We start from the raw sequence: 12,685 nt of genomic DNA, 5'->3' as shown, positions 1-12,685 counted from the left end.
GCGCAAGATTAATTCTACACACCAAAAACATGTATATAACTACAGCAATTTATAACTCTATTGAAGAGCTAATAAAACTACAGTTATCTATGTGTCAAAAACTCACACATAACTACAGTAATCTGTATATCAAAGATCCATAAAACTATAATAATATACATTTCAAAGACCTATATAAGCTACTGTAATCTACATATTAATGAATCATATAAAACTACATACCACATCAATGACATTGTTGTTCAATATCAACTTATAATAATACTTGGTTATTTATAATATTGCAATAATATCATAAGAATAGTTGCCGCAGGATGCTGGTAAATGACATTGCAAGGTTGCAGAACAATATTTTAATTCTAACATTTTACTTGTTTCATGTGATATTAATTTTATTACTATTAGGCAGTGCTTGTGTGGACACAAAAAACCACACCAACTAGGAAAATAAAATGTAAAGCATCCCCACATGTTTTCTCATCATCATGTTAAGTCATAAAAACATGCCCCACTCATCTCTGATGCTCGAACAAAGACCACCTCCCCTCTACACTTAGTATTTTCCACATCAAGCACTGCTTTTAGTCATTCAACTATCCTTATCTGTAGGAATTAGTATCAGCAATATTAGAATTTGTTATGAGCTCAGCCCTAGTTATTACAATTAAAACACAAATGATGTAATTATGGCTACTGAAATAATACACTCTACACATATGTATATTTAGCTACTAGATAGTGGAAGTTAAGAATGCATAGAGAAGCTAAAATGCACTTGCCTTGCCTGATTCTCATTTAACTCAAAGTGGACGTGCTGATGCGCTATTTGCACTTCATCAATTTTAGTTATGTCTTTATTTTGAACTAGAGTATCAGCATTATGACAGAGATAAAATATATTTACATGGATATTCTCTCACGATAATTGTTTGTCACACTTAAAGATTCCAGTTCCATATGCAACAATAAACATTCTTTTAATGTTTGCAGGCAGCACATTTTGGTTCATCTGCAAATTTGAATGAGGATTCAATATAATAAGGAATTTGTATAATCTAAAAACAAATGATTTGAATGAAACAATTTCATATCTCATACTGTTGCACCTCTACAATATTATTTTTTTGATGATGTTAATATACAATTTTTGAACTGAAGAATAGATCAAATAAAGGGAGAGAGATTTCACTTTTTCCTTTTACGTTACTGTTTCAAATTTTTTAAAATGTTACATTTTCTTATGTTGAACTTTACAAATCAATTAAAATTGTTTCTTGAAATAACATTAACATCCTGTTTATAATAATCCATACACTTCTCTTTATAATATTTACTTGTGTATATATTTCCATCATTATCCTGATTTCAGCAAAAATTTTAATTGCTTTCTTCTTTAAAATTAAGTAAATCATTGGCGAATAGTAAGGAAAAGCAATCTGGGATAAAGTCAGATTCGAGAACTTTGGAAATAAAAACAGAGATTCAAGGAAGTCATCCTGGTTCCTCCTCTTAAATCAAAACAATTTCAATGCAAAACTAGGGAAGTATAACTTTAAAGTGGTTGTTTATTGTCTGTATTTAATATTTTTTTTTGTTTTACAATCAATGTAAGAACCTATTCAATCCAAGACTTGCAGTTTTTTTGCAACAGACATGTGTCACTTGACTCATTCAATTGCGCAACAAATATACTTCAGTAAAATGTTACTTGAGAATATGTATACATATAATCATGTTAATAATACAATACAATATATGAAACAACAGAGAAATTTACTCCTTTTGCAGAACTTACAATTCTGGTTTCTTCAAGTTTACTTTATCATGCTGAGAAGTATAAACTATTTTTCTGATTATGCAATCTGTTTTCCAATCCAATATTATTTGTTCCATTACAATCAAAGCTCTGTAAAAAGTTTCTTGAGAATCAGACATTCAAATATGCATATGATACTATTGTTACACAATACAACATATTAAAATTACATTGTGGAAAAAGAAAAAATCACTACTTTCATAGTGTTTGCAGCTCACGTTTCTTCAAATTTAATTGCTTCATATGGAACCGCATTTTTGTTTACAAAATCTGCATTGTAATGTTTTGCTTCAGTTGCTTCTTTATCTATGTCCTATATACACTGCTATCTTTTTTGAATTGAGTCTAAAATGAGAAAATTTAAATATTAGTCAGTATAATCAAACTATAAAATGTGAATTTATATATGTATTTTTAGGAGCATTACAGAAATTAGAACTGTGTTTGTAAACTTAAGATGAACAACCATAAAATTCTCAATGGACAAAACTTAATATCATCAGGTATAAAAATCTCAATTCTAGGTTACATTTGATACACACACACCCGAAAACAGAATCAATCATAAACACACATAAAGCTGTGTGTATGTTTAACTTTGAGGAGGAAAATCTCTAGTGTTGATACTGGTCTAGGTGAAGGTTAACTCACTAGGAACAAACAATAAATTAACCCCAGACTATCTATCCTTGCAGAATTGTCCTATTCGTAAAATACAAATTAATAAGAGAATCGACAAAGAAGATAATACACAAGCAAAAATGCATGATTTGTTATAAAATTGGTTACTCTCTTTAGTCATTACCAAGTAATCGCCAATTACAGGTAATTTTAAAGTTGAAGACTTTTGAGACTGATTTCAAATACTCCATGGCTGGGATGGTACATCATAATAAATCTTATAACTACTGTTTGAAGTCTGGCAAAATTTGTATTAAAATCCGCTTTGTATACATATTAGAGTCTGAATTAAAAGCTTCAGTTATAATTACAGAATTAATATAACTGAAATGCTAACCATGATTAAGATTTGAATAATAAAAAAACTGAGTTATATTCTATTGTAACCAGCAAGGTTAAGCAAGTCAATTAGAGTTCTAAAAGTTATTTACATGCTTTTTTTTTTAATTCAGTGATGTCCTAGGAGAGGAAATGTATATTTGATCATAATATATGAGTACCCACATGCATAGTGATGGCCTACTCATAATTGTTATGTGCTCACGAATATTTCCCCTTGAAGTTTTGTCAATTGGCTTATATACTAGTTTTTAAAAGGATGCTTTAAATATGGTTATGAACAGACTGTTCATCATGAAAAAACTTATTTTTAAAAGTAGGCAAAATGCATTAATTAGGAATAATATAAGCACAGTATAATGTAGCAGATATCTGAAGTCTGTAGCTCAAATAACAGCAGAATATCAATAAGGTGCTCCATTTCTGAAACAACAGAAACAGAGAATGTGATAAACATAAGATGAATTGAGTAACATAATGTTGTTAACACTAGAGGTGTGCGGAACGGGATTAGGATGATAAATATTTAATATTTTAACTTTCCGACTAACTAAGCATATTTTGGTGTGGGAATCTCGAATTTGTACACTCTATATCCCCCTCTAGTGGTTGTTTTTGCATTTTTGAGATATAAATGGCTATTTCTAATAAATTTTACACACTTATAGTTCAGAAAACATCGAGAATTAACCACTTTTAAAAACTTTAATTTGGAATTTCCAGACTGTTCCGGATCTCGAAAAGTCGAGAAATAATTTCCGTAAGTCGGAATCGGGACTAGAAATTTCTTTCTTGATCCCGGTATCGACTCTTTGAGGTGGATAGCAGCTTAACTAATGTTCCTTACTAGTTGTAATAACATAAAACTTAAGTAGAATTAATTGGTTTGAAATCCCCTGGGTATATTTTATTAAAATATTTCTTATTCTCACCTGTTATGGACCCATTTCAGACCATGAACCATCTTCAAATATCTGTATTTCATTGCTCTTTGCTGTACGAAGAACATATTCGAAATATCTAAAATGAACAAGTATATTTAACATCTAAAATAGAAGTACATTTTCCAATATTTAAGCCTAATATGACAGTAATAATATAAGATGAATTTCCTCTTCTGTATATATAATATGGGCGATACATAATAGGCCTAGGGGGACACTTTTGATGTATGTCACGCGGACGGCCGCCATCTTGAATTCAACTTTTTTTTATTTAAAATAATAGGTGGGTCATGTGATACATGACCATAAAAAGTAAAAAAGTGTTCCCCTGTGCTTAGCACCACGCCATGAAGGCGTATAGGGGGTGTGGGGGTAACGCCCCACACTTTCTTGATCCGGTCGTGAGTGGGGGTGATGTGATCAGCATCACGCCCCTGACCGCCTTTACCCCCCAGGGTTTCCCCCAGGTACCCATGTTATTCGACGCTGGGTAGGCGCCGGGGCCGCTTCCACCGTTAGAAAAGTTCCCGGATTTGAACCGGCCGGGGATCGAACCCGGGACCTTTAGCATGGTAGTCAGACGCGTTACCGACTGAGCCACCGCGGCCACATGACCATAGGCTAGACTTTCGTCAGGATGTCAAATCTGAAATCAGATTTCATGTAACTTCATTTGCTGAAAAGTTATTGGCAACTGAAAGTGATGTTTACCTGTTTGTTGCAGGTGCTGAACCATGCCGTTAACAACTGAGGAACGCATCCAGATCGTCAAACTGTGGGGTGGGAGAAGTGCCCGAGCAGTAGCTGCCGATTTCAACCTGCATCATCCAGAACGTCACCCTGTGTCACATGTTGCAGTGGCACAGTTATTAACCAAATTCAAGGAGACGGGCACGGTCTTGGACAGACCGCGTATTGGACGACCGCGGACAGTCACGGATGAAGCACAAGCTACGGAAGTGTTGGCCTCCTTCTCGACGTCACCGCAGCGAAGCACACGTCGTATAGCAATGCAATGTTGCAATGTGCTATGAGTCACAGTTCAGTGTACCGGGTGCTACAGAGGCACAAGTGGCATCCTTATAAGGTGCAAATGCAGCAACACCTCTCCGAGGACGATCCAGATCACCGTGTGCAGTTTTGCAAGTTGGCTATCGCGCAAGTACGGCTAAATATAAACGTCGTTATGCAGATACTCCATGAAGCGAACTTTTACGTAAATGGGGAGGTGAATAGGCAAAACATGCGCTATTGGTCGCCTGACAACCCCGCATGGACAAATCTTTCCAAAATGACCGGTGAAGGGCAGGCATATGGGGAACACGGAGTCCTTTTTTTCATTCAAGGAAATTTAAATGCGGAACGATACCTGGGGATGCTACAGGAACAGATACTGCGAGCTCTGATGTCGGAAGATGGTACATTTCCCAGGTTTTTTCCCCATTATGGCGTCCAGGTGCGTCAGTACCTGGATCAACAATTTCCTGGGGCATGGGTTGCTCGACGTGGGTCCGTTGAATGGCCTGCCCGACCACCAGATCTAACGCCAATGGACTTCTACCTTTGGGGACACGTTAATGCTATGGTGTATGGTGTAAAAATTCGCGATCTTCGTCATCTGGAACAACGTATCATGGCTGCTTTCAGCAAATTTCACCAGATACCTTGCTCGGTGTCCACAGACATTGGGAGAAGTGTCTGCACACGTGCATTGCCCAATATGGACAACATGTGGAGCACATTCTGTAACAGGTAAACATCACTTTCAGTTGCCAATAACTTTTCAGCAAATGAAGTTACATGAAATCTGATTTCAGATTTGACATCCTGACCAAAGTCTAGCCTATGGTCATGTATCACATGATCCACCTATCATTTTAAATAAAAAAAGTTGAATTCAAGATGGCGGCCGTCCGCGTGACATACATCAAAAGTGTCCCCCTAGGCCTATTATGTATCGCCCATATCAAATTTTATGAAAATACATCACTGCGTATTTTACGAGGTGAGGTAAAGGACTTCTGATACACCCTGTATATTCAGTATATTATACACAGACACCTGCAAATTGCAACAAGCCGTGGAGGATATGTAGGTGTTGTGGAACCACAGGCAAAAGAGACTCACGAGTTCTGTGCATCGTCCTCCCACGTGGAGGAAAGGGGCAGAGTAGAGCTTGCTTCCTTATGGTCAGAGTTGAACCTATGGAGGGGAAGGTGCGCGGAGACTTTTGGCCGAAGGTTCTTTTCCTTGTGGTAGCTCTATAGGGCCGAACACATTCAAAATCTCTGCCATTTGAGGAGCTGTTTTTTTTTTCTTTTTTTTAATCCTCGAAGTAAGCCCACCTCCACTCGCATATATTCGAAGGTATGCTCTTAATGTCCTGGTACCTTTAAGTAAACCAAGACGTCAGTTTCCTGAATTTAACGGTTCCCCCGACTTTATATTCTCTTTCTTTACATCTTTATTTTCAATTTAATACATAAATACAAAAAGAAAAATAAGATAAAGTATAGTATTCTTTACATACATTGGTAACTTCAAATTAATATTATTCTATTGACCCATTCTGGTGACCAGAACAGGTCTTTGACAAAGTATTTTTTTCTTTATTTGAGGATTTTATCTTTTTTTGGTAATTAGTTAAACTATTAGTTTAACTAATTAGATTCCCATTATAACAAACAGTGCTTCCGTCGAGGTGGTTTTAAAGGCCCCCGTGATTCTAAGAATCACTTTCCTGTAAGAGGATCTTATGTTTCGAACATATGATATTTTGTGCAATGATAAGGAAGCCCACGCGGCTTTCAGTAATAACTGAAAAATAGATGGACACTAGATGAGATTTTATAACTGAAAGAGGAAGCCTGTAATTATTTGATGCTATAATGGCTATTTATTCATAAGAGCTTCTCCCTTAGAGGTTATGTTCTCAATATGTCTTTTAAAGAAGAAACCTTCTTCCAGTATCACCCCCAGATATCTAGCTTCCTTTACCCTTTATATTGATTTATTGATCCTTATTAGTGGGTTTTTGTTATGACTGAGGTTTCCTTTCAAAACTACATATTTGGTTCTCATTTCCGATAATTTTAATTTTGCTTTGTTACACCTATCTATCAATTTATTTAAAGCGGCAGTAGTTTTATTCTCTATTTCCAGTTTCGAACTACCTGTGGTAATTATTACAAGGTCATCCAAGTATGCTATGCACTTATGCACTTCCTATGTTTCTTGCAGGGTCTTTAGGCAGGGTTTAAAGTTTAGATTCCACAGGTGGGGTCCCAAAACAGAATCCTGCGGGCAACCCTTTGCTATAGTTTTCGCAATTTCTTTATGCGGGATCTGCAGGCTTACTTTTCTGTCCCTGAAATAGTCCTCCAGAATTCGGTAAAGGGTGCCCGGACACTCCATCTTCCTAAGAGTACTCAGTAGATGTGGCCACCAAAGATTATCAAATGCTCCTGTTATGTCCACCAGGGTTGCCACTGCGTATTTGTTTCCATTCGATGTGATTGCATTTATCAGATTATTTATGGCATCTTCCGTAGACCTCCCTCTTGTGAAACCAAATTGATGTCCTGTGTTTGGTGGTTTCATGGCCAGGAATACTAATAGTCTTTTCGTTTTCATCTTTGGATCAGGCGATAAGATGCGATAAGATTTAATCTGTGTCTCGTCCCGGTCCGATTTTTTCTTTATTGTGATGACTTTAGCCTGTTGAGGAGCTGATGTAATCAGCCCCAGGCTCTGCCTGCTGTCACCTCCCAGTGTTGCCCCGGGTACTCATTTTTCAGAGGATGGGTGAACCCCAGAGCCACTCCACACGGGGACATTGCTGCTAGAAAAAAGTTTCCACCTTAAATTACCCACGTGACAGTCAAACGCCCTACGACTACTGAGGAGTTTGTTACAGTTAAAAGAAAATAGAGAAGACTTATTTTACAATTTAGAATAGAAGTGTCCAATTTATACTTAGAAAGGCGATACACATGGGGCATTCCATGTGAAAGTGCCCCTGAACCGCAATTTTTAAAAAGAAATGCAATGCTGTAACTTTATGAACAATCTAATGTTGTCATTTGCATAAAAATTCAAGCATTATACAAAATTAACTTAGAAGGTAAAATATATTTTACATATTTTTCGTTTATTTTTAGTTATTGATTGACTTGTGTTTTGTATTGTGTCCCACCCGTGACACACACACACAAAAAAAGCATGGATTCTTCCTTGATTTCCCCCTCAACTTCACTAGAATACTAAAAGGTCAATTACCTTATCTCTCTGTCTTAAGTAATTTATTTCTCATCATGTGACAATCCACCGGAATTAAAATAAATTTGTTATTAAATGAAGAGATAGTGCTTTGTCTGTCCCAACAGTGACTTCAAATTGTTCACTTATGGCTACAAATCTGGGAAAGTATTTTAATGATAAATATGTTTAATCAACAGTGTTAAGTTTCATATTTCATTGCACAGAAACTGTAAGAAAATTGTTGCTTAACTATCAATGTAAAAGATAATCTATGTATATATATATAAATAGACGTATGTGTGTGGGTGTGTATATATGTTTGTTCCGGCATAACTCTCGAACGCCTGGAGCAATTTCAACCAAACTTGGTACACGTATTACTTGCAATCTGGAAATAATATTTTTGGGGTAAGACACGCCTGGCACCCCTAGGGGTGGGGTGGGAAGCGGTGACATGTAAAAATAATCGCGAACCACCGATATTAAATTCCGCACAAACAGACAATCGTGACTCTATGCAATCCCGCACAACGATAGTGTTTCTCGGGTTGTCTAACATTCAGGCTGTGTAGCGAAAACGACCGATATTAGTGTGGAATCCATAGTTTTCGTGACACTCTCAATGCGATTTAACTTCAAGTTCATCACCTATCGGCATGGGGGGGGGGTGAGAGGGGGTGAAATCTAAAATGCCACAAATGACCTACTCCCTCTGTCCCATAATTATAGTCCGGTATGCCAAAATGGTAGTACAGGAATTACAGACGAAGAGGCAGATGGAAAGCACATGGATGAGGAGAGGCACAGTAGATCAGTCTTCAAGATTGTGAAGAGGAACAACGTGACCTTATCGCAACGAGCAAGAAATACCGCCCAGACGATTACCAAAAGGACGCGTTGGTTTGCAACACACCGGTGTGGCACTGTATGGAAACCGGTCTAGCAAGGCACGCTGCAAATAGTTAGTAGAGCACTCCTTCAGTGAGTACGTGTGAGAAGAACAGCCATGAACACACAACCCATGATAGGAAACGACAGGGGTAGCAAGAACCTCACGGACAGTAAACGACATGCAGTGTACGAGTTTCTCTTTGAAAACAGTACGGCTGGGGTAGTGAAGAATGGTCACCAAACCATTAACTGTTACCAAAGATGTTTACCGGGACATGCTCATCAACAAGTTAATCCCAGCAATAGATGCACAATGGCCTCGTGGACTGCGCGCAGGGAGAATCCAGGTGTCCGTTCAGCAGGACAATGCGCGTCCGCATATAGTTCCCAATGACCGCGCCTGGATGGATGCTGCAGCGACCAGTGGAATCACTTTGGATCTCCTATGCCAACCGCCAAACAGTCCGGACATGAATGTTTTAGATCTGGGGTACTTCCGGGCAATTCAGTCTCTGCAGCATCAGGTAGCTCCACAAACTATTGATGAGTTGATCGCCGCAGTTGAAACATCTTTCACTGATCTGACACGCGACAAGCTCAACAACATCTTTCTCAATTTACAGTCCTGTCTCATTGAAATTATGCGCCTCCAAAGGTGGGTTCAACTACAGGATTCCCCATATGCAAAAAGCACACTTGAACCGCCGAAACGTCCTGCCATCTTGCTTGGAGTGTCCTCGAAACATTTACGACGAGGCTAGAGCAGCACAGCAGCACTAGATCTAGCTCGTTGAGGGGATGACAACCTTCCTGGACCAACAATATCTTTCGTCTTGATGTTTTATTTTGTCGAACTTCTTGGTCACTTTGTATTGATCCTGGATTGATTACTTTTTATTTAGGTTCTTTTGGATACTTGATCGGCCAATTTGTACTGATCCTTGAGTTATAAAGTTGTATGACTCATTCCCATGTTTCATTTTCTTCTTCTGTATACACCAATGTCACAGTTTGAATATCGGACAATTATTATGGGACAACAAACAAAGGTGTACCGGACAATAATTATGGGACAGAAGGAGTAGATTATTGTCGAATCCATAGTTTTCGGAGTTTCTAAGCTAATTGGTGACATTCACGATTAAATAAAATTAGTTACATTTTACACTATAGTTAGAATTCATTATTTTCCTGGCTAATAGAAGATTGAGATAAATAAATACCATCCGTAACAATGTAATGCTCCACATATAAAAAATTATAATTTTCTCTGGAAAGTGATGAAGACTCTTAACGCCTCCGGCTTGATGGGCTAACTCTGTATCAGATGTTGCAGAAGGCAAGGAACACTTTTGTGGACATAGTTAATCAGTGACAACTCTTCTTGAAAAAATGAGATACCAATTGACACAAATACATCAACCGCGGTGGCTCAGTCTGGCATAACAGAAGTCATGTGCGTCAACCGTGCTCGTGTTTATGGTCGTTTTTGAGTTTTTAATGTTCTAACTAGCTTATGTGTAATAACATTCATAGTGGCGATCATTAATAGTGACGATGCATAAGGACTTTTTGATTTTTATAAAACTAGTCATTTAAGGTTAACGTAAACGGATAAAATGGCAATCGATTGGAGGAAGGTTGGTTATGGGTTGCTTATAATAGGTCTATGCTTTCTTGGAATTCCTCTGAAAATTCAAGATAATTGAGGGGATGAAGAGCTCTTCCAGACTTTTGTCCACAAGTTTAACAAAACGTATAAATCTTTCACGGAAGAATATTCAAATAGATATAGAATCTTCCAGGAGAGCCTTCGAAAGATAGAAAAATTCAATGAGAATAGAACATAACATCAAACAATAGTGCTTTGTATGGAATAACACAATTCTCTGATTTGACAGAGGAAGAGTTCTTACAGCAATATTTGCAGCCTAATCTACATAAGTACCTAAGAACAACTTCAAGAAATAAAGGGCAGATTCTTGACAATAATGTCAGAAAAAGATCTGTGGACAATCTACCAAAAAAAGTTGATTGGAGAGAGAAGAATGCTGTTACAGCTGTACGGAATCAAGGAACTTGTGGTGCATGTTGGGCCTTTAGCACGGTTGAAACCATTGAAACTATGAATGCTCTTAGGACAGGAAAACTTAAAACTTTAAGTGTGCAGCAGATCATTGACTGTGCAGAGAATGGTAACCTAGGATGTGCTGGAGGTGATACATGCAGTGCTCTTGAATGGATGGTCAGTTCCATGGTCCACATAGTGACTGAGAAGCAGTACCCTTTGACATACAAATCAGGAAACTGCACCATGAAGCAACCTGGGGATGGCGTCCAAGTTGCAAATTATACTTGCAATGACCTGACTGGCCATGAAGATTTCTTGCTGGATATGCTTGCACATCATGGTCCTGTGGCTGTGGCAGTTAATGCTATAAATTGGCTGAACTACCTTGGGGGAGTCATACAGTTTCACTGTGGAAGCAAGAAAGATAATATAAACCATGCTGTGCAGATAGTTGGCTACGATTTAAGTGGTACAGTGCCTCACTATATTGTACGCAACTCCTGGGGAGTCGAATTTGGTGATAAAGGTTACCTTTATATTGCCAGTGGAAAGAATTTATGTGGAATTGTTACAGAAGTTTCAGCAGTTAATGTTTTGTAGCAAGTGTGATATTCTTTGTGCCTAAGGAACATGATTTAACAGTGGCTGTGAGCGTAGAAAACAGCAATAACACAGGACTGTAAAATAGAAAAGTTGATAGAACTGTTGTTTGGCTATTTATGAAATAATAAAACTTTTTTAGTTTCAAAATGGGGCTTCTCCCCCTCCCACTGTTTGCTTGCAACTAGAGATTGTCAGCACAGTGAAAGATCAATAAGTGGATGGATCACACTTCTATTGTATTTTGGTGTAGAACACTGTGTGATTTTTACGTTGCAATTTACTATTCAGTTATTTAACCTTATTTTTTATGAGATGTACTGTAGAAAGTTTTGTAGATTGCAGAGAAGTTATTGAAGAATTTGAAGGAAGAATTAATAATATTCAGAATGTTGTACATTTAGTATGCTTTTAGTTCCACATGGGTAGTTTTTACAGAGTTAAGTACAAAAGTAGTAAAGGAAAATTAAGTGAATATCTTAACAAAATTTAGAAAATTCCAACAAACATTTAATAAGGAGATGTAAGTGAGTTGCTAAAATAATTTCCGCAAAAAAAAGAATTAAAAAAAAAAGTCGGTAACGCGTCTGACTACCATGCTAAAGGTCCCGGGTTCGATCCCCGGCCGGTTCAAATCCGGGAACTTTTCTAACGATGGAAGCGGCCCCGGCGCCCACCCAGCGTCGAATAACATGGGTACCTGGGGGAAACCCTGGGGGGTAAAGGCGGTCAGGGGCGTGATGCTGATCACATCACCCCCAGTCACGACCGGATCAAGAAAGTGTAGGGCGTTACCCCACACCCCCTATACGCCTTCATGGCGTGGTGCTAAGCACAGGGGAACACTTTACTTTTTTTTCTTCACTTTACATCAACAATTGATGTTTCGATTTTTCATATATGTTCCTATTCCATCAAGGCAGTCCTCGAAATGGAAATTCCTAGCTGAGGGGTGGTAGGTTGAGGTTCAACATGAACTAAGGAGTGGCGCTAATGTAAATTTTCCTAGCCAATCTTCTTCACTGGTGAGATAGCATCCCTCTGCGTTCCCCCGCTCCGAGAGCACTGCAGCAAAAATTTATT

The 12,685-nt window shown here is 37.9% G+C and overlaps 2 protein-coding genes across 3 annotated transcripts in view; one reads left to right on the top strand and one right to left on the bottom strand.

The window, feature by feature from the left end:
- Nucleotides 1–689: 689 nt before the first annotated feature.
- The window catches only part of LOC145984135 (E3 SUMO-protein ligase PIAS3-like), an 84,613-nt gene continuing 72,617 nt past the window's right edge, over nt 690–12,685 (bottom strand). For both annotated transcript variants that reach the window (XM_083117577.1, XM_083117576.1), the window contains 2 exons: nt 3,769–3,856; nt 690–2,161 (listed from right to left, as the gene is read on the bottom strand). In XM_083117577.1, the coding sequence (XP_082973703.1) occupies nt 3,772–3,856 (85 nt within the window). In that variant the 3' untranslated portion in view covers nt 690–2,161; nt 3,769–3,771. The remainder of the gene's footprint in view (nt 2,162–3,768; nt 3,857–12,685) is intronic.
- On the top strand, nt 10,921–11,964 carry LOC145984522 (cathepsin O-like). The gene has a single exon (XM_083118179.1). The coding sequence runs from the start codon at nt 11,057–11,059 to the stop codon at nt 11,600–11,602; it is 546 nt and encodes a 181-aa protein (XP_082974305.1). The 5' UTR covers nt 10,921–11,056; the 3' UTR covers nt 11,603–11,964.

Source organism: Lepisma saccharinum, chromosome 2 (genome assembly GCF_977018435.1).
Source record: "Lepisma saccharinum chromosome 2, izLepSacc3.1, whole genome shotgun sequence".
In the NCBI taxonomy this organism is placed as follows: Eukaryota; Metazoa; Arthropoda; class Insecta; order Zygentoma; family Lepismatidae; genus Lepisma; species Lepisma saccharinum.
This window is presented reverse-complemented; position numbering and strand designations above follow the sequence as displayed.

Coding starts and splice junctions, on each gene's coding strand:
- LOC145984522 (XM_083118179.1), top strand. CDS start 11,057: ATGAATGCTCTTAGGACAGGAAAACTTAAAACTTTAAGTGTGCAGCAG.